This window comes from Xenopus laevis, chromosome 6L (genome assembly GCF_017654675.1).
Source record: "Xenopus laevis strain J_2021 chromosome 6L, Xenopus_laevis_v10.1, whole genome shotgun sequence".
In the NCBI taxonomy this organism is placed as follows: Eukaryota; Metazoa; Chordata; class Amphibia; order Anura; family Pipidae; genus Xenopus; species Xenopus laevis.
Genome location: NC_054381.1, coordinates 112,362,636 through 112,385,460, shown reverse-complemented (window position 1 = coordinate 112,385,460; position 22,825 = coordinate 112,362,636). Strand labels below are relative to the sequence as shown.

The following is a 22,825-nucleotide window of genomic DNA, read 5'->3' as shown; positions in this document are numbered from 1 at the left end:
TATCATTCTGCAAAAATACAGGCCCATGAATATTTGGGTTGGCCAATGAACCCATATATTTGCCAACTACACTTTTTTTAGTTTTCTCCAGACATGCACAGATGATCATACAAGGTTGGTCAAACATTGAATTGTATGAAATCTATTGTGCATGTTGTCCACATTATTATTTTCCATGCTTTTCCTATTTTGTTCATGCTTTCTATATCCCACATTCTTTTAACCTGTCCTTACATCTTATGTGGCTTTAATAACCCAGTCTTTGTCTTCTTCCCTACTGCACATACTACACCCAATCCTGTCGTTCTTTTCTCTGTCCTTCTTTCTCTTATGCTTCTCCCTCTTTTACTTCTTTAATGCTCTATTGTCTTTTGTTTCTTTCACCTCTTTGAACTTCCATCCAGCCATCATACTTTCCCTGACAATTACCCCAATGTTTTCTCCCATTCCTGCAGTTCAATGCACAGACCTCTTTCTGACTTGTATTGCATAATTTTTTCTTTCTCTGCTTTTTTAATATTATCCGACTCAGCAGGTACAGTAGCCTAATAAGTTATCCAAGCCTAAATACAAGCCACTATAACCTTTGTATACAAAGCCTTATACTTAGGGCTAAACTACATGGAAGAATTTGTAGGAAGGTGTTGGATTGACAGATCACATCCTACAAGTTGGATGGAGTCACATGGGTTAAAATATACTAGGACTGATACAAAAATCTGATGTGTAAACTAGAAGATTTGCCATCCAACACGACACTCCTGTATGTTATATCTTAATCTGATGAGATAAAACCTAATGGTGTCTAACCAACTTTTTCTTCTCATTGAAATACATTTAATGTCAGATATAGATGTATATACAAAACACGGCATCTGACTTTATTTGAGTCGACTTAAAATTACAGCTATGGGGATCAGATTTTGTAGGATCTTGGCAAGATCAGATAAGATCTGACCCACAAAATCGGATGAAAATTTCCCATGTAGTTTAGCCCTTTATGGTGCCCCATAACACAAACACATAATTACCATAATATTTAATGTTGTTAGGTAAGAAACATCAAGCCAGCCTTACCTTTAGGATTGATGCTGTTCTGGTCACACATACGACACTGCGCATTGCGAACTGGCCTTCCTGGCACATGTTCCACAAGCTTGCAGAACATCTCTGGACCCATCTCCCCACAGGTAGCATTAGTGGAAATTTGTGCATTGCTTGCAAGATTTAATATGGCAGGAAACAAGCCTAAAAAGAAGTTAAATTGCCATTAGACACAATTGTTTTACAACATAGAAACATACAGTAGAAGCTATACTGATCAGTTATAAATAATGAAAAAATACAATTGAAAGCAGCAGATTTTCCAACAACAACAGCATATCTGTCACTGCAATTAAGTATTGAATGTGAACATTAGCACTTGTACAAACAAAATGGAAGCCCTGGGATCTATAGTAAATGTCTGTTATTTAGGGTTAGCCAGCATATAACTCTTCAGCTGCTAGTGGCAAGCTAAAAGCAGTTGTCAATTACCTAAAACCTAACGTTCCTAAATATTTTTCAAGACCATTTGGCCACTGTCGACAAAAGCAAAAGTAAATCGGTATATTCTTATTTAAGCCATTTGTATTGCACTTGCTGAATGTAATGCATGTGGGATCCGAACTGCACTTAATTAATGCTCTAATTCTAATGCCTTTGCCCCTTTGTGTAGTTTAATCATCCTTACCCTAATAAATATATTAAAAAAACACACACAAATCCAAGTGGTGAAGGTAAAGGGGCCATTTCTAACTTTATGGTCTTTGTCTTTTATGGACATTGTTCTTCCAAAAAAGAAAGAATATTAAGAAATTGTGTGCACAGCTCAGTAGCAGACATAAAGGAGCCGCATTTGTGATTGAAGGGGGCATCAAACTAAAACTGCAGAAAAGAGTCTGTAAATTGCAAGTTAGAACACATAACTGGCCTAATGTTCTCTTCTCCTCCAAAAACAATACCAAGAAGATATAAGCCGCCTGCATAAGCTGAACCCTGCCATAAGTCAGGACTGTCCCAGATGCCAGACGGGTCCAGCAGATTTCTTCCACATGATATGATTGTTTCCCTTTGCCCACCAATTCTGGTTTATGGTAGCACAACAGATCCAGGTCAGACTAGACATATCAATCTCCCCTTGACCTGGTTGAAGAGCTTTCCATCAGAAAAGCTGTACAAACCCTCCTATCCCTGCTCTGTATGTATGCTAAGAAAACAATTGTGTGGAAGTGGAACACTGCCAAGGGCCCAACACTGGCTCTATGAGAAGATCTCATTCGCAAGGCTACCCAAATATATAAACTGACATACATGAAAAGAGGCTGTCCACAAAATTTTTAAAAGGTCTGGGGTTCATGGCTCGACCTTGAAGACGATGTTTAAGGGTTGTCCCCAGAGCTCCCTCTTCATAATACTCCACACCCCACACTAGGCGCTATGGTAACTTATAAAGCCATTTTTCTTAATGTTCTAAATAATACAATACACAGTCTACAATTCTTGATAAGAATGACACCACAATTTAGGTTGAATGTAATCTATGTTTATTTTACTGGTTCTGGATTTTGTTTCATTATGCATATACCCAAAATGTATCATAATAACTGATAAGGTATTCTGTATTTGAGACTTTTCTAATAAAGAACTATAAAAAATGCATTGGTCATGTCCCAGATATTGCACAAAACCTTGTATCTAATGACATATTTAACAACAATATCTGTGCATGTGTGGCTGGCTAACTAAGTAGAACCCTGTACATTAATCTCTCTACAGACTATTGGAAAAATACACTAAAGATGAGTTAGCAGCACAGAGCAGACTACAATAGAGCAGAAGAAAAGAGAGAGTGAGAGCCAAAGTTGTTCTATGTATACGAAGGAATTTGCAAGCTTAGCAGTTTTTCAGCTCTAGGAGCATGAACACAGATAAACGTTAAATCCCTAAGCTTTTTGGCAACTGAACTGCATGATTGCTTCCTAAAGTAGATCACAAGCATGGCAAGTAAAAAAGTAGTATCCCTGTGTAACAAAATATGGAATGTTTCAACTGCAGAAGAAACGGTGCAGAAAGAAAAGAACAATAAACTCAAGCAACTTGTTTGCACTGATTGTACTGAAATAGTTTCCCCTCTAAGAACAAAAATAATTCTTCTTTTCAGAACAGAGAAGTTGCTCAAACCACAAAGTTCAAAGCAAAACAAAAAGCTATAAATCGTTCTGTTTTTAGTACAAATAACACATTCTCACTATTATTTGGCCTGATACCAGATATTTTGGACCAGGGGTAATGGGTATATAAAGGTTGCTACCTAATTGATTTCCATTGATTACCATCAGCGGCGTAACTTCCAATTTGAAAATACTCCAGCTAAAACCTGTGGAGATCACGTAGAAGTCAATGGCAGAGGTCCCTTCAACCATTTGAAGATGTTTGTAGCCTTCATGATGTTCAAGTTTTTTTCAGTGGGTTTCGTTAAAAAACTCAACTAATTTGAGCGATTCAAGTTTTTTTCCCCCCTGAAAATTCGATTAATTTGAGCATTCAAGTTTTTCTCCCACTGATTTGAGTTTTTTACATTCGATTTTTTTTTTATAAATTAGAAAAATTCAAGTTGTGAGTTCATTCGAGGTATAAAAAACCTCGAAAACCTTGACCTTTGATCAATAACCCCTCTAGTGTTGCAGGTACATTGAGTTTTTTAGATATGAGTTTTCTTAATGAGCTAATCACCAGTTCTGAGAAACGTTACCCATAGTCCTTCCCGTTTTCACATTGGCTAGGTAATGACAGATTCCAGAAGGATCAAATGTGCTTAGTGCACACAAATACCTGTCCTGCACCTTTTATGTATCTTTCCACAATGGGAACCACAAGTCAACAGTCCTTATCCCAGGCTGTAGCTTAGCAAGAACAAAGCAAAGAAAAGCAATAAACAGCTTTTTTAAGTAATGTAATGAAAGAGAGAAAAATGCTGTGGGTGAAACAGTAGCCTCTAGGTCTGGTAACACCTGGCCTGAAACAGGCCTTCTTCTTCCTCTGGGCAGGAAATGAGAGGGATTCTGGAACACCGGTTGTCTCTCTACACACGAGACAGTTGGAAGTGCCTCTGTGTATTTCCATGCCTGGTTTAGTAAGAAAAATGACAGAGGAAGTTTACTTTCCTAATCTCTGTATTTAAATTCTTGTCAGTTGTTTTACTTTGACTTAGAACGCTATTCATGTTTCGGTAGGCAGTTTTCTTAGCAATGTTTGTATTTTATTCAATCAATATCCATCATTCTGAGGGTTTGAGTAACAGAGCCAGCACTTCACAGATTTGCGAATGACATTTTGTTTATGCTTATCGGTCCTGTTTTGGGCAAAAATACACACAGACAATGATATATAGTTCTGCTAGGATGACTTTATTTGTCTGTTGCATTCCGTTTAGATATTAAACTAACAACCAGATCAAAAATAAAATCAGATTCTATGGAAAAGTCCAGCTAAATGACTAATCTATTCAGTTTAACAAAATTATTTAACCATAAGTGACATAAGGTAATTCTAAAAGACATGCACCAATATGCTGCTGTTTAACTATTTTTAAATATTTTTGTGATTTGTCATTTGATGAAACACTGATCTATTATGTCATAATTAGTACAGGTATGGGACCTGTTATCCAGAATGCTCGGGGCCTAGTGTTTTCCAGATAATGGATCTTTCTGTAATTTGGATCTTCATACCTTAAAGGGGTGGTTCACCTCTAAGTTTACTTTTAGTATGATGTAGAGAGTGATATTCTGGGACAATTTGCAATTGTTTTTCATTTTTTATTATTTGTGATTTTGAGTTATTTAGCTTTTTATTCAGCAGCTCTCCAGATTGCTATTTATGCAATCTGATTACTAGAGTCCAAATTAACCTAGCAACCATGCATTGATATGAATAAGAGACTGGAAATGAACATGGAGGATCTGAATAGAAAATTGAGTAGTAAGAAGTAGCAACAAGAAATATGTAGCCTAACAGAGCATTTGTTTGTTTTTTTATTAGGTCAGTGACCCCTATTTAAAAGCTGGAAACAGTCAGAAGGAAAAGGCAAATAATTAAAAAACTATAAAAAAAAATAAAAATAATGAAGACCTTTTGAAAAGTTGCTTAGAATTGACCATTCTATAACATATTAAAAGTTAACTGAAAGGTGAAACACCCCTTTAATTTTACTAGAAAATGATGTAAACATTAAACAAACCCAATAAGATGGTTTTGCTTCCAATAAAGATTAATTATATTTTAGTTTGGATTAATTACAAGGTACTGCTTTATTATCACAGAGACAAAAGAATATTTTTTTTTTTAAACTGTGGATTATTTGGATAAAATGGAGTTTACGGGAGATGGCCATTCCATAATTCAGGGCTTTCTGGCCATTTCCCCTGGGCCAGGCCACTAGTATCTGAGGGGAAATCTTGGAATAATATACAGATTATGAATATAAATTGGTGACTAAAACTGAGAACAAATTTATATCACACCAATGAACTGAGCCAAGAAAAATATGAAGTTATAAAAACAGGATGACACAGCAGGACAAGGAATTAAATATTCTCACATTTTAGCTTCTCGCTTCTATTTCACATCTGTGTAAAGATATAGTTCAAAGTTTTATGAAACCCTAGAACTGTTGCAAGTGTTACATTCCCTTAAAGAACAGTGAAATAATCAGGAATTCCATCAGCAGATCACTGTGAAGCAAGTGAGCTAAGAAACATAATAAAAATTCCAAGTGAACCAGATAACAATATGTAAACACATAAATGGGCAAAGAGAATGGGAAGCATCTGTGAAACTATTCCCATTCTCAAAGGAAATTCTCAGAACTCTGCTATCTGCAGATATTAACAGCATTCCTATGTGCCGCAACTAGGCTGCAGCCAGACAAGTATTGGACACTTGCTTGACTTGGAAACAAGTTATTACCTGCTAGAGCACCACAAACATGCATTTTTTATTATAATTTAGCCACTAGGCATGGGGTACTAATAACAAGGGACACTTACCATTCAGTATAACTCATAGCTGTCATAGTTTGAGGTACTCATAAACATCAAACCAAATACCCATTGTATTTAAGAAACACACTTAGATATTCCAGGAAAATTAGATGCTGATATACAATTTTGTTTGATTGCTTTGTAATTAGTCTAATGAAATATTAACTTAGGGTATAACCCTGGGAGATGGCCTGCAGAACAGAGCCACAGCTGGACATTTCCATAAAAGGGATAACCCACCAAGTTTACTTATGTCCTGTATAGAGGCATGTCATAAAGAAAAGTTGAACAAGCACAATTCTGAAAAAAACTTTGAGCCTAAATTGGTTGTTTATGGACTAATTTAAACTACTGGCAGTTGGAAAGCAAGCAACTCTATCAAACTGTTATGCAGAAAGAAAGCCATTAATTATACTTGTCCAAGAGAAATAGAAGGAGCTTGTATGACTCTACAGTCAAGCTGGTATTTGTCAAAATAGTAGGTTGGAGTAGGGACCAAGGAGGAACCTGATGAGCAGATTGATCAGTGTCGGACTGGGATGCCAGGGGCCCACCAGAAAGCCTTAGGCTGAGGGCCCACTTTCCAAACTAACCTCCTCTCTTCACTCAACCTCTTTATTCTCCTAGTTCCTTTTCTCTACATACTATACTATATTCTTCCATTATTAACTCTTTTTTCTTATAAAGAATGGTAATGACCATGAAATATGCCAAATGGTTAGAGGCAAGAGGCCCAATGACCCCTGGGCCCACCAGGAGTTTTCCTGGTATCCCGGTGGACCAGTTCAACACTGAGACTGATGGAGTTAGTTCAATACACGGTAAACAAGGTTGATGTCCAGGCAAAAAATCAGGGGCAAGATGCAATCGGCGTAGGAACCAGAAATCAGCAAAATGGTAAATGTAGACCACCCAGGAATAGAACCTATTTTCAGGTATTAAACCCGGCTAATTGGCATGCCAGCATTTCGATATGGCAGCATTGCACCCATGGGTGCCACCATCTTACTAAAGAGCAGAGCGCTCATAACCATGCTCCTAAAAAGCATTCCTGACTATTAAGTTTTTATGTATCATCCTTAAGGTGGAATAGGACCTAAATATGTTGGGCAACAATGGTCTGTTGGATCCCGAAAAAGTTTGAAAGGGTTTGGAAGTTGTGGTAGGCCATAAGGAAAGCTCATATATGCAGTATATTTACATCAGGTTTTGCTTGGACGCACATGTATGTGTGCTGACTCGCTGAAGCCAGAGATTGCAAAACTTGAAAATGTGTTCACTACTGCAGGAGTTTCTTTATGAACATTCAGATCTATCTCCCACTCAGCATACCCTCGGCTTGCAAAGTGCGCCCCCTGAGAATGTGTCAATTTTAGTAGAAAATTAACCATGAAATACACTTAGGGGTCTATTTATCACGCTGTTTAAAAAGTGAAGTAAAACATAAAAAATTAGATCTTTGCTTTTGTTTTCTGTCTAATTGCTCACTGGTTGCTCTGGACAACTTTGCAGGTAATGCTTCACTCCACTTTTTACACAACATTATAAAAAGGCCCCATAGTGTTTTGAATTTAAATTCTTTGTATCTATTGGTTACCTAAAATGTATTTTTACCATATTATAATAGGTCAAGCAATCTAAAGTTCAGCTCAGTGTTATGAATTTGTCTATAGTTTTTTTTTCTCAGTGTTTACATATCTCAACTATACATTACAATTAGAACATTTACATTTTATAACAGTTACTTTACCTAAATAAAATGTTCAAACAATTCAAAATTGTACAACTTTTTTCTCTGTAAAAATTTTTTCTCTGTAATAATAAACTAAGATATAATTAATCCTTATTGGAGGTAAAACAATCATATTGGGATTAGATAATGTTTCAATTATTTTTTAGTAGATTTAAAGGGGTTGCTCACCTTTGAGTTAACTTTTAGTACAACGTAGAGAGTGATATTCTGAGACAATTTGCATTTGGTTTTCATTTTTTTATTATATGTGGTTTTTGAGTTATTTAGCTTCTTATTCAGCAGCTCTCCATTCTGCAGTTACAGCAATCTGGTGGCTATGGTTCAAATTAACTTAGCAACCATGCTTTAATATGAATAAGACGCTGGAATATGAATAGGAGAGGCCTGAATAGAGAGACGAGTAATAAAAAGTAGCAATAACAATACATTTGTAGCATTAAAGGGCATTTGTTTTTAGATGGGTCAGTGACCCCCATTTGAAAGCTGGAAAGAGTCAGAAGAAAAGGGCAAATAATTAAAAAAAACTGTAAAAAAAAATAAAATAATGAAGACCAATTGAAAAGTTGCTTAGAACTGGCCATTCTATACCATACTAAAGTTAACTTAAATGTGAACTACCCCTTTAAGGTATGGAGATCCAAATTACAAAAAGATCCCTTGTCTGGAAAACCCCAGGTCCATTTTTTTCAATTATTCTGGATAACAGGTCCCATATCTGTAGCCATTTTTTTCCAGAAGAAAAGCTGTAAACTGATGTGCTGTGGAAATGTGCATGGCACATGGGTTATTGGGTGTCGTTTGACCTGTGGGGAATGATGGCATGTAATGTTATCCCTAGGCGATGCAAGTTTACAACTTGGGCCCAAGAGCTTTTCAGAGAGAAAGTATCTAAAATTAAGGTTTTAGTTGATGTCGTTTTTCAGTGTCACAAATGTACATTGAAATTTTTCAAAATATCAAAATAAATGTACTGTCTTTTTTATACTACACAAACTGGTAAATTGGCTTATCTATTGATTGTTGAGGGGGTTCAGGCAGGTTGACTGTGCAGCACCATGGACAGCAGCCATTACTACATAGATTTACAGGCCATACATAAAACACAACAGAAACATTACTAATACTAATACTAATACTAAATACCATTTGTTTTTGCTTATGAACTGGTTAATAACAAAACTGGATTCTTACACCTAGATACAAAGCTATAGAAAATATAGAACTGTTTTACAGTAGTAGCCTGACAGTGGTAGGCGATAGGCAAAGGTACTAAACCATCAAAGACTAAAGTTTACTTTAATTACTATTGGAATGTAGAAGGAATTCACTCACAGAATCTAATCTCTAATTCTCTAGGGATTAACCCGGTATTTCAAACACCTGGAAGGCAAGAGCACTGAATCTTTTTCCATACTAACAATGGTAATTGATATTTCTTCCTAAATCTGCAGCTTTACTAGATAATAATAATTAGCCATAATTACAGGTATTCCCACACCTCAAATGACTTTGCATGAAAATCGGATGTACATCTGTTTTCTACGTGGCTAACCAGATGTGACTATATATCTAACATACTACTCTGTACTATATAATTACCCTTAAAGGGATACTGCCATGGGAAAAACATGTTTTTTTCAAAACACATCAGTTAATAGTGCTGCTCCAGCAGAATTCTACACTGAAATCCATTTTTCCAAAGAGCAAACAGATTTTGTTATAATCAATTTTGAAATCTGACATGGGGCTAGACATATTGTCAGTTTCCCAGCTGCCCCCAGTCATGTGACCTGTACTCTGATAAACTTCAGTCACTCTTCACTGCAAGTTGGAATGATATCAACCCCTTCCACCCACCCATCCCCAGCAGCCTAACAACAGAACAATGGGAAGGTAACGCGATAGCAGCTCCCTAACACAAGATAACAGCTCCCTGGAAGATCCACTATTATTAGAAAAAGCCAAGTCCCACTGAGACGGATTCAGTTACATTAAGTAGGAGAAATAACAGCCTGCCACAAAGTTGTTCCATCCTAAAGTGCAGGCACAAGTCACATGACTGGGGCAGCTGAGAAACTGACAATATGTCTAGCCCAATGTCATATTTCAAAATTGAATATAAAAAAAATCAGTTTGCCCTTTTGAGAAATGGATTTCAGTGCAGAATTCTGCTGGAGCAGCTCTATTAACTGATGTGCTTTGGAAAAAAACATGTTTTCCCATGACAGTATCCCTTTAGAAATGATATTGAGCAGAACACAGAGAGTCCTCTTATTTCAGATTTAAAGCTCACTCTCCTAAATGTGTGCGCACATCATCAGTATCTATGCAGCCTTTATAGCACATGCACAGTCAAACTTTGAAAAGACATTGCATAGACCTAGGGATGTAATGCAAATAGAGGCCTATAGCCTCCAATACAAATATTTAGGATGGTGGCACAAGGGGAGATAGTTGCCAAGCAAAAAATGTTCACTACTGCAGACGACTAATCTCCAAGAAATGCTTTCCCGCCAGAAAGAATGTGAATCGCCAGCGGTATGGCATACGTGTTGCTTTGGTTTTCCGAAGTCACCCGAAGTTACCTCGTGGGGCAACTGTTCTGATACATTTAGTTGATTTAGGTGATATATCTTTTATCTTTTTCCGTGCATAGCAGCTGTTAGAATTGATACAATAGTTGCTAATACTCCACAGATGCTGCTGAGAAATGTATCAAGTAATGTAGCAAATTGTAACAGTTTAGAGTCTGTACCTGAATTACTGAGCTGCCAGACTCAAACACCAGATACACGAACATTAAACTTTGATTTTCGAAAAATGGTAACAAAAAAAATGGAAAGCAATTGAAAAAAAGTTTTTATTTCTGGAGATCAATCTGAAAACAACTGAACTGAAAAAGAGTTTGGAAGGTCAACAACCCCTTTAAACAGGCAGTCTCTAAAAAAACTGGTTATCCGGATCAAATCCAGACAGGTGACAAGCCTAGCAGGGAGATTGCTGGGAATGAGCTGCACCTGTTAATTAATACAGAGCAGCTCAGAGTAACCGACATAACATAGCCTGGATTAAGTAGAATTCAATACTCTGAATCCTGATATCTGCAGACTGTAGCATAGATGTAAGAACTGCAGACAGGCCTGGGTTTGTGGTTGCCGGGCACTGGGACCCAGCTGGCCTTGGGGTGCTCAAGCCTGACTGCAGATAAGCTGCACAATATCAGGCCCAGGTTCAAACCCTGCAGAAGGCAACAAAACAGGGAGTCATACCGCACAAAAACATGGTGATATTCATCTGTTTTTCTTTCTCATTGCACTTGTGTTAATAAACCTTTCAATTTCATATGAACTGTACACCAGGACTATAAAATGTAGATAATGGGAGATAAAATCTTATCAGATCGTTTAGCTGCAGTGTGCACTTAAATGTTCCTTCTGACGTCCACGTTTTACAGTATCTTTGTGTATAAGCAGATTTAGGCAGTTGTTCCTGTTGCAGGTAAACATCTATACGTCTTGTTTGTTTTATGTATGGGGATTCTAACACTACAGGGCAGCAACGGAAGAAGCTTAGAGAGGGATATAAATAAGGTTTGAAAATCCAGTTGGGGGGTGCGTTGGAGTGTTGATGCAGTCCTCTCCCGATGGACACTGGCTCACATTATTATCCTACACAATTTGGCCCAGAATGTAGGTGGCCTGAATGGGCAAAAATGTGCTCATTTGGTGACCTCTCTTAAAGGGGTGGTTCACATTTAAGTTATAAAATGGCCAATGGCCTAAGTAACTTTTTCAATTGGTCTTTTTTTTGCCTTCTTCTTCTGACTCTTTCCAGCTTTCAAACGGTGATCACTGACCCCATCTAAAAAGAAATGCTCTGGAAGGCTTCAGATGTATTGTTGTTGCTACTTTTTATTACTCCTCTTGCTATTCAGTCCCTCTCATGTTCATATTCCAGTCTTTCATTCAAATCAATACCACAAGTAAAAAATGAAAACCAATTGCATATTGTTCAGAATATCAATCTCTGCATCATTCTAAGTTAACTCAAAGGTGAACAACTCCTTTAATGTGTATGGCCATCTTCAGAGGAGAAGATAGTGAATGCATACATAATATATGTGGTAGAATTGTAGCATATAACAATAGGTTTATCTGATTATTGAGGCAGGCTTGAATGCACACTTAAGTACACTTAAACATTAAAAACAAAAATAATACATATGTTCCATATGAAAATAGATATAGTTACCATTGAGTATGTACAAAACCACTGACAAAGACAATAATAAAGAAATTAAGAATTTTTATTTTGATAGGATACTATGGAAATTTTGTATTTTGGACTTCCTGAATAATGGGATTAAAGATAGCAGATTTCATGAATATACTATGACAATAGAAAGGAACAGAGCTTATCCCTGCATATGCTTTAGCTCTACCATTATATACTTGCACATACATTGGTTCTAAAATGGAATTTTACAGGATATCATTGAACTTACAGTATACTATTACTAAACTAGAATGTAGCAATATAACAGAATCCTTGCCAGTCAAATGTTCCATGTTAACAAAATACTGGCCTAATAGCAGATTCTTGCAAATGTAATTCTTCTAGAAACAAATATAGCACTGTAGTCTAATAGTAGATAAACAATTATATTAATAAAGTAGGGATGCACCGAATCCACTATTTGGGATTCAGCCGATTCCCCAAATCCTTTGTGAACGATTCGGCCGAATATCAAACCGAATCCTAATTTGCATATGTGAATTAGGGGCGAGAAAGGAGAAAGTTGGAAAACATTTTTGCTTCCTTGTTTTGGGACAAAAAGTCACGTGATTTCCCTTCCCGTCCCTAATTTACATGTGCAAATTAGGATTCAGTTCGGGCAGACACAAGGATTTGGCCGAATTTGAATCCTGCTGAAAAAGGCTAATTCCTGGCCAAATTCCAAACTGAATCCTGGATTCTCGCATCCTTAGAATAAAGAAACAATATGAAGAAAAGATGCATAGTGTTCATAGGGTGTAAACAGTATCTGGTCAACTTATAATGCCTTAAACTAACACTCAATAAATCCATATGTTTAATACAGTAGAAAGATATAAAGCTATGCGAAAGAGTAAGAAAATGAGTGCATGCCTGCAATCTGTTCACAGGGCAAAGTCCCTTAAACCAGCTCAATAATCATAAATGCACTGTCTTGTCTAATGTGCCTTGTACAGTCTTCAGAAGTCACAAATGCAGGCTCACAGCCCTCTTTAGGAGATAACTGCTAACCATAAACCAACAATAGTCTCCAAATAGCAGAAGCACACCTGGATACCAGTGCCAGCAGGAAATGAGGTCAATTAGCAAATGTACATTAGAACACACATCGGATGCGCACAAACAATGGTTGATTACACTACACAGAGTTGGGAAAAGCACACTAGAGCTAAAGTCACACTATACATCTGACAAAACAAAAACAAAAATATTAACATCAGTGGTACCCTAATGCTAGTCTCACATCAACTGATGTTTGTAGTAACCAACCAGTTGGCCCATATATAATCAAATTTGGCCACACACATGGAGAAGCAGCCCATAGTCATGCCAAAGTTTAACCAAATCACTCATACCGTCATCATCCTATCATCTAACCTCAATAAATATATGTGTGTTGTGTAGCCATATTATGACTGGTCCTTTTAATGTTTAAATATTATTGAATTTTATATTACAGTATTTAGCAACAACTGAATATATATATAAGTGTGCCTCACCAATTGCCCCCCTCTGTGATTAACCTTTTTTGTTGTCTCTAAGAATATTTCTACCCTTAAAGAGGCGGTTCACCTTTAGTGTAACTTTTATTATGTTATAGATGGCCAATTCTAAACAACTTTACAATTGGTTTTCATTATTTATTTTTTATTGTTTTATAGCTATTTGCCTATTTTCCTTGGGTGTTGCTGACTAAAAAAACAAATGCTCGGTAAGGCTACAAATGTATTGTTACTGTTAATTTTTATTACTGATCCTTCTATTCAGGCCCTCTCCTATTCATATTCCAGTCTCTTATTCAAATCAATGCATGGTTGCTAGGGTAATTTGGACCCTAGTTAGCAGATGCAAATGCCTAAGATGCAAATTGATGAGCTGCTGAATAAAAAGCTAAATAACTCAAAAACCTTCAATAATAAAAAATGAAAACCAATTGCATATTGTCTCAGAATATCACTCTCTACATCATAAGCTGGCCATAAACACAAAGATAAAGTCGTATGAAATGGAGGTTCATGTGGTTTTAATACAATGTATGAGTATGCTCTTCAATAAAATTATTTGGGGTTTCAGTGCTCTGAAAAAATTATTACAAAAAACAAATAAATATTATATATGGATTAGATAGATGATAGACTGACAGACAGATAGATGATAGACGATAGATAGATAGATAGATGGATAGATAGATAGATAAGCAGCATTTGAAATTGATAGACAGACAACTAGATAGATGATAGATAGATAAATAGATAGATAGATAGATAATAGATAGATAGCTAGATAGATGATAGATAGATAGATAGATAGATAGATAGATAAGCAGCATTTGAAATTGATAGACAGACAACTAGATAGATGATAGATAGATAAATAGATAGAAAGATAGATAGATAGATAGATGATAGATAGATAGATAGATAGATAGATAGATAGATAATAGATAGATAGATAGATAGATAATAGATAGATGATAGATAGATAGATAGATAAGCAGCATTTGAAATTGATAGACAGACAACTAGATAGATGATAGATAGATAGATAGATAGATAGATAGATAGATGATAGATAGATAGATAGATAGATAGATAGATAGATAGATAGATAGATAGATAGATACTGTAGATAGATAGATAAAAGATTACCACTGTCCGCCACATACAAAGGATTGGTGCCTAACGTTGAGTGTCCCCTTTAATACCTAACTAGCTTAATGCTGCAGACAGCAAACTTTTTAGATGTTCTGGGTAACACTGGGCCTATTCATAATTGTCTTCAAACAAAAGAAAACTACCAAAGGCAAACAGCTGTAAATCCAGGACAATGCTCAGAGAATGAAGTTGCATTGTAACTGTACCACACACCGCAGGGACATCTGAAGACACTTAGCACATGCAAATTGCATTTAATATTTCAGCTGTTCTTCTTCAGCAGCTTTAAAGTATTTTTTTACATAGATCAGCACAGTAAATGCAATAAAAATAAATTTGCCTCCCTTTTTAATCCTCTGGACTTTTTTCCCTCAGCCTTGGTTTTGGGATAAGAAATGTTAACAATTAAAATACTGTTAAAACTGACCCTTTCCCATAAACCTGAGGGAGGTAGGGGGAGCCGTAATATAGTTAACTGTTGTCTGTCTGGCCCTTTTCACCAATTCTGTGCAAGGAGAATGGAAAAACATATATACAAATCATATCTAGAACCAGTTACATATATATTATACCGTTAGATACATAGTAATTATGCATACAGAGTATATATTATTTATCCATGTGACTCCCAGATTTTCCGTTTGAGTTGACATGTCTACAAAGGCCCTATCCTCACTGCCACACTAAGATGCAGTGACCTTGTTTGCAAGGCAGGGATCAGAAGTGCACAGCAAGGTGCAAAGTGCAAAAAAAAAGTGCTACTTGTGCATTTTGTAAATGAGGTCTAATGATTTCAAACAGAAAAAAATGTTTGTTATTTAGCTGAAGCTGCTCTTGAGAAAATAGCAGAATGTGTTTATTGATTTTTTTCAATTTTCCTTGCACTTTGGCATGGAGTGATGACAGTTATAGTTCCTCAACGGATAAAAAAAAATCACATTTCACATATGTCCGCTCAGCAAAGAGCAATGCTGCATGTATAGACCGAATAGTCTATATGTTGAGTGGAACACATGGAGAAAATATGCGAGAGCAATGGTTAACACTGGTTCTATTGTCATCTGGGGTTTGGTGCAGACCACATGAAAGGACAAAATACGTTATTAAAAAAGAATAGACCGCTTATTGTTAGCCCACATGGGACTGATGTGCATTCTTTCACATAAAACAGTTTAAAGGTCAGAGGAATTTTCCCCTATACTCCAATCCTCCTCACCTACTCTTCAGTCATTTTAACACCATTGTCCAGCCTCCGGTGCTCAAAATGGTAATGGAAGCCTTATCACCAGGACTAGAAAACATTAGCTTATGTAGTATGGTGTGAAGGCAGGAGAGCAAAGAACTAATGACACAGACAAAGAAGAAGTAAAAGGGCAATAGAGGAGAAATGAATACATGTATGAGACCTGTTATTCAGAATGCTTATGACCTGGGATCTTTCTGTAATTTGGATCTCCATACCTTATATCTGCCAAAATTTAAATTTAAACATCAAATAACCCCAATAGGATTTGTTCCACCAATGGGAATTAATTTTATCTTAGTTGAGATCAAATGTACTGTTTTATTATAACATAGAAAATGTGTTTTCTATTTTTGAATTATTTAATTAAAGTGCAGTAAAGTTGTGCCTTTTGACTAAATCTAGCTTCATGTAAGGGCTGTGGCACAATTGCGGCAAAAGTAAAAGTCATTTCCCAGGAACCACATTTATAAAAAATAACAATATACATTTATTCTGTGTAAAAAAAAGTTTAATTTAAAAAACATAATGTTATAGTTCAACAGCAAAGCAGAGCTAAGATAGGTGGCTAGTAAAACAAAGGAAATCACGTTCTTTATAGGTTGCTGTAGAAATTAAAACCGAAGTGCATTGTTCTGCCACAGCATGGTGCAGGAATGCCTAAAGAAGAGCAGCTGTATAGCTATAGTAAACAAAAAGCAAACTAAGAAGAAGATGCTTCCCGAGTGTGAAAGCAAACAGTGGCACATATTCAGGAGTCACCTCTTCCACTTTCCCAAGCTAATCAGTGATCCACACTGACTCCATGCTGGCCCTCATTCTCACTTATGTGGATTACACTGATTTGTTTTAGGAATATGACACTCTACGTGTTCTGACTGCCACCTCTGGATCAATCAGAAGCTAAGTTCAAATTAAGATGGGCATGCACAAAAAGATACTCTCGTTTGGAAGAGCAGATATTTGGCTGATAGGCTTGGGTTGATCCAATGGTTGCCATGGGGGCAGACCTGTCTGAAATGGACTGCATTAACAGCCCAATGCGTTCCTTAGCCTACATGGTTTTAAAACCTTCCTGATATAGACTGTAAACACCTTTGTGCAGTGCTCTCTTTACCTCTTGAAGCAATCATTAATATATAGAGATTTAGCTCCATGTGGTAAGAAACTCAGAAAAAAGGAGATTTGAATTCAAAGATGGAAGTGGGTTTGGATGAAGTAAGAGGAGCTGAGGAAACATCCAAGAATATAATATTATACTTTATTTACATAGTGTTGTCATATTAAAGGGGCTGTTCACATTCCAACACTTTTTTCAGTTCAGTTGGTTTCAGATAGTTCATCAGAAATAAATACTTTTTCTATGTGTGACTGTTTTTCTAATACTGAAGTCTAAAGTTTCATTTTTCACTTTCCAAGGGCAGAGACGCCTGGCGACTAATCGCCTCTTCTTCAAGCAACTAATCGCCCTGTACAGCCTTCCCGCCGGCTAGAATCTAAATTGCTGGCAGCATGGCACTTGGAACGCTTTGTGAGGCAACTTCGGGGCGACTTCGGAAAACGAAGTGCTTCGAGTGCCATCCCGATTAGTCGCTCGAAGAAGAGGCGATTCGTCGCCGGGCGACTAAATCTCCCTGAATCTTCGCATCTGTCTCTGCCCTACAGTAGCTAGGATGGGGGTCGCTTAATTGATACTTTAGTTGATACATTTCTAATCTTTGTCCCTGCTGAGCTGAATCTCTGAATTTCATTAAAGGCAACTGTTAGAATTGATACAATAGTTGATAATACTCCAGAGATGCTGCTGAGAAATGTATCAACTGAATGTTGCGAAATTTTAATACTTTAGAGTCCACGCTTTTACATCAGAGACAGGAACATTAAACTTCAAACTTAGATTTTGAAAAAACTTTTAAAAAGGGAAAGTGATTGAAACAAGTCTTTATTTCTGCGGAACAATCTAAAAACAACTGAACTGAAAGATGTGTTTGTAAGATGAAAAACCACTTTAAACAGCACTTTTCATAGACTATTTATTTTTCACATCAATCTTTGTCTAAGTTCTTACAATCTGAGGTCCTGTCCAGTACCACTGGCTAGCATCCAATGCACATGGCATTACCATATGAATAATTAAATAAAGGACCACACACCTATTACCCCCAACCACAGTCAAACCTCTTGAACTCTGCCTACTTTATCATGATTCCTTTCCCTGTTTTGTCCCTCAAAACCTGGGACCACTGGTATGGGCCTGCCTGCCAATCATGACCAAGCAACCTGTGAACTGAAGTGATTCGGCAAAACATGGCAGCCACAGAAACAGCAAAAAGGTAATACTTACTGTATGTTGGACACAGGTTGGGTGAGGGGGGTAGAAAGAAACTGTGGACTTGCCCGGGAATGGTTAAAAATGAGTCACAGGGGTTTGTGCCCCTTCAAGGGGTGGTTTACATTTAAGTTAACTTTTAGTATGTTATAGAATGGTCAATGATAAGCAACTAAGTATTCATTATGTATTTGTTATAGTTTTTTAATTATTTGCCTTTTTCTTCTGACTCTTTCCAGCTTTCAAATGGGGGTCACTGACCCCACCTAAAAAACAAATGCTCTGTAAGGCTACACATTTATTGTTATTGCTGCTTTTTATTACTCATCTTTATATTCAGAGCCCTCCCCTATTCATATTCCAGTCTCTTATGCAAATCAATGCATGGATGCTAAGGTAATTTGGACCCTAACAACAAGATTGCTGAAATTGCAAACTGGAGAGCTGCTGAATAAAAAGCTAAGTAACTCAAAAAACACAAATAATAAAACATTAAAACCAACTGCAAATTGTGTCAGAATATCACTCTCTACATCATACTAAAAGATAATATAAAGGTGAACAACCTTTATAAAACAGTCCTCTTTTGCTTTAATCAAGCTGAATTGCTCTGTCAGACTTATCGTCCTGCACTAAGATAAGACAGAATATCTACATTGCAATGATCTCCTAGCAGAAGAGCCATAAAACAAGAAATGATTGTGAGATAGGTCCAAAGTTTGCTCCATGTCTAATATCTTGTAGAATTATACAATATTTGCTTTGAAACTGATCAACATAAAATGCAACGTGTTGTGGGCTACAAGAACCGGCCAAACATTGGCTTGCTATTACAAATGTATAAAAAATAATTTAGAAAGAATTTTAAACAATCTATGCAGGAAAATCAAATTTAACATTTCCTAACACTTAATAGTTAGCAAACAAAAATGAGTGCATTATAAGAACTTTGTGAGTGCAATACAGTAGAACCCCCATTTTACATTGGGTCCAGGAAATTGTAAATCTGGGAAGCACATTACAAATTGGTGGGACCTCAAACTAACAGTGTGAAATGGGCGCTGCCCCTTGCTCTTATTGTTTATCTACATTATCATACTTTATTATATCCGTGGGTCTGCCTTATCACATATTATACCTATTCCGTAATCTACTATAAAAATACATTTTTAATTTTGTTGATGAAAGCCAACTGTGATCTAACATTTTGGAGACTGTGAATACTCTATGCCATTGTCTGTCTTATCACTGGTGGCTAAAGTGTATTTCCTAGTTACTGTAGGATAATCCCTATCCATCCATCCAATTTTTCAAAGAAAAACGACCAAGTAACAAAATGGCAACGGGTTTAAAAAATTGTACATCCACACTGAGACATCAGATCATGGCGGAAGCAGTGTATACAGGAAACAGGAAGTGATGTATGTTTCCTAATCAATGCAGTCATCTGCAGACAAAAGTTCTTTTGTTTCAAACATTCCTATAATGACTTTATGGATTCAAATCAGAGAGCTGCACTTGCTATAGTTTTACTCACATTAATAAAAAGGAAAAATATAGGAGAAATCTTTGTGGAGCAAATTAAAGAGTTGAGGAAATGCTCAGCTCTCTTCTACAAGCTACTACTTATTTGTTTTATTTATTTGTATAGCATATTTATTGGTATTAATAGCTAAAATCCAATGCCAATTGTCTGCTTTCATGGTATCATGGGTACAAACATTTAACCCAACCCTTCAAAATAAAGCCATGCGCAGTGAACAGTCGTTTAACAATCATGATCTGTTCTTCCCATCCATTCTTCCCATGTAATGATAAGTAGACTATTTTTGGCCCAAGTATGGCCGCCTTAAGACTATTTGTGTGTAAAAACTTAAGTCTAAGATTAATTCCCCATTAATTATAGAGCATAAGATAAATATGGCAGCGCTTTGTACATACATTATTATAATATTCCATAACATGTATGGTATTTATCATGAATTCTGAAGAAAAGAACAGACCCAGTACTTAGTATCGCTAACAGAAAACAGCTGTGGATGAGTCCTTTGTTCTCAAGTAGAGATGACCCTACTTCAGACAGAAGTTAATGTTCGGGGGAGGGTGGGGGGTTGCCTCTGTAAATCATCTGCCCCCAAATGCTCATCCTTCCTGGCAATATGTAGCAGATTAACGGTCTGGTTACACTTGAAAGAAAGTTTATTAGATTGGCAGTAAAATAAAGGCACTCAAGTGTTCAACACTTTGTCACAAAGGACCATTTATCTCATGCTGTACAAGGAAAGAGTTTGGCCAAGCAGTGTGACAGGGCTGTATGGGAATTTGAAGTTTGCCTTCCTATAAGGGCATAGCATGCTAATGATGTTATAGCAGACTGTAGAGGAGAAGATTGGAGGTTGAATCACCCTTGTCTGCCTGTCGACACTCCTAAGGGTAAGGGCACACCTGGAGATTCGGAGAGATTTAATCGCCCGGCGACTAATCGCCTCTTCTTTAGGGTGACTAATCTCCCCGTCTGCTTCAATGGAAAAACACCTGCGCCAATGCACTCGCAGCACTTAAATTTCCCCCCAAGGTTCCTCACGAGTAAACATTGGGCGACTTCGGAAATCTAAGCACCGCGAGTGCATTGGCACAGGCATGGTGTGCCCTTACCCTAATACTACTAAATGAAGTAGTAATGAAGTAGTAAGATACAGAGTCATAATGCTCAAGCAAGCATTTCTTTATTGTTTTTAACAAGCGTCTCTATTCCAACAGAGAGAGATACATATATACTGTATATATTTAACACTAAAAAATAAAGCATGCAGTAGTGTTTCAAAAGATGCAGTGAAAGCCAACTGTGCTAATTACAACATGCTACAATAAAATGCGTCTCAAACATTAAAAAAAATCACCTATGCATATGAGACCCTAATGAGCATATGGGCCATCTTGTTTGCCAATGTATCAGAAACTTGTCTGTGACCTCCTCTGCCTTCTCCCTCTGATATCAATTGGATCCACCTGATAATCTATTAAAGTCAATGGGCGTTTCTTCTTATAGTGACTTTATTTGTCCTAATGCATTAAAGTTAAGTTTTTTTTCTTATGGGTGTTTTTTCACAACAAATTTTCCTGCTGCAAATTTTCAGCACAGTTTTGTGAAAAAAATCCCACACGTCAAAATTCAGAATTTTCCCACAAAATTGGCAAATAAATTCGGTCATCGCTACTCTTTAGTAATCTGACCTCCTGCATTCATGCAGAGGTGCAATTCAGACTGAAAGACTTATATGATTTGCTCCCATCCATCCCTGATCATCTGTGTGTTCAAGTACAGAGATCTATTTTTCCTGGGTGAAAACTGACCTATCTAGATAAATGGGACAAAGAAACACATTATGTATCCATGCAGTGGAACACTTTGTATGCATGTTATTATTATTTAAGTGCCAGAATATATATATGAATTGTAAAATAAAGAATATGCCATAATATAGTACAGGCATGGAACCTGTGCTCCAGAATGCGTGGGACCTGAAGTTTTCCATATAAGGAATCTTTCTGTATTTTGGATCTAAGTCTATTAGAATATCATGTAAACATTAAATAAACCCAATAGGCTGGTTTTGCTTCCAATAAGGATTAATTATATCTTAGTTTGGATCAAGTACAAGGTAATGTTTTATTACTACAGAGAAAAAGAAAATTGTCCTTAAAAATGTAGATTATTTGATCAGCATATAACGGATCCCATACCTGTATATAGTGTTTCTCTCCCTAATCATCCACAAATATGCCTAAACACTATGTGGTCAGGCAATATTGCTGATGTGGGGTTCCGGACTGTGTACAGCTGGGGGTAAATAAGCTGTAAACTATGGAAAACTTAGCATTTTCTGTTAGCAGTTAATAAAAAAGCCTATTGATCAAAGCAAGACCAATGACTATTGCCTGACAATGCTCACAAATTCTGGGGTTCCATAGTCCATATGGTAACATCACTTGGAGAGACTTGTAGCTGCTACATACAGCTGGCTAGAAATAGGTTGCATTCTTTCAACATGATCTGAACCACGAACATCTGGAGTATAGCTGATAATGGCCTCTCTTCATTGAAGTACAATCTAGATAGAGCTGCATTTTGACAATAAATAAAAAAAGACTTAGGGTTAAAGTTCCCCTTAACTGGGCAACTGGTAACCTAATGCCTAGAGTGTAAATGAAATACAGGTATGGAATCCGTTACCGGAAACCCTTTATCCAGAAAGTTCCGAATTACAAAAAGGCTATCTCCCATTTTATACAAATAATCAAATTTTTAAAAATGATTTTCTTTTTCTCTGTAAACATAAAACAGTACCTTATACTTTATCCCAACTAATATGTAATTAATCCTCATTGGAAGCAAAACCAGTCTATTAGGTTTATTTCATCTTTATATGATTTTCTAGTAGCCTTAAAGTATGAAGATCCAAATTACGGAAAGATCTGTTATCCGGA

At 36.6% G+C, this 22,825-nt stretch overlaps 1 protein-coding gene across 1 annotated transcript in view; it reads right to left on the bottom strand.

The window, feature by feature from the left end:
- LOC108718546 (laminin subunit alpha-1) overlaps positions 1-22,825 on the bottom strand; it is a 111,962-nt gene that overhangs the window by 85,635 nt on the left and 3,502 nt on the right. Inside the window, exon 2 of the mRNA XM_041566381.1 lies at positions 1,078-1,248. Within this exon, the coding sequence (XP_041422315.1) occupies positions 1,078-1,248 (171 nt within the window). The remainder of the gene's footprint in view (positions 1-1,077; positions 1,249-22,825) is intronic.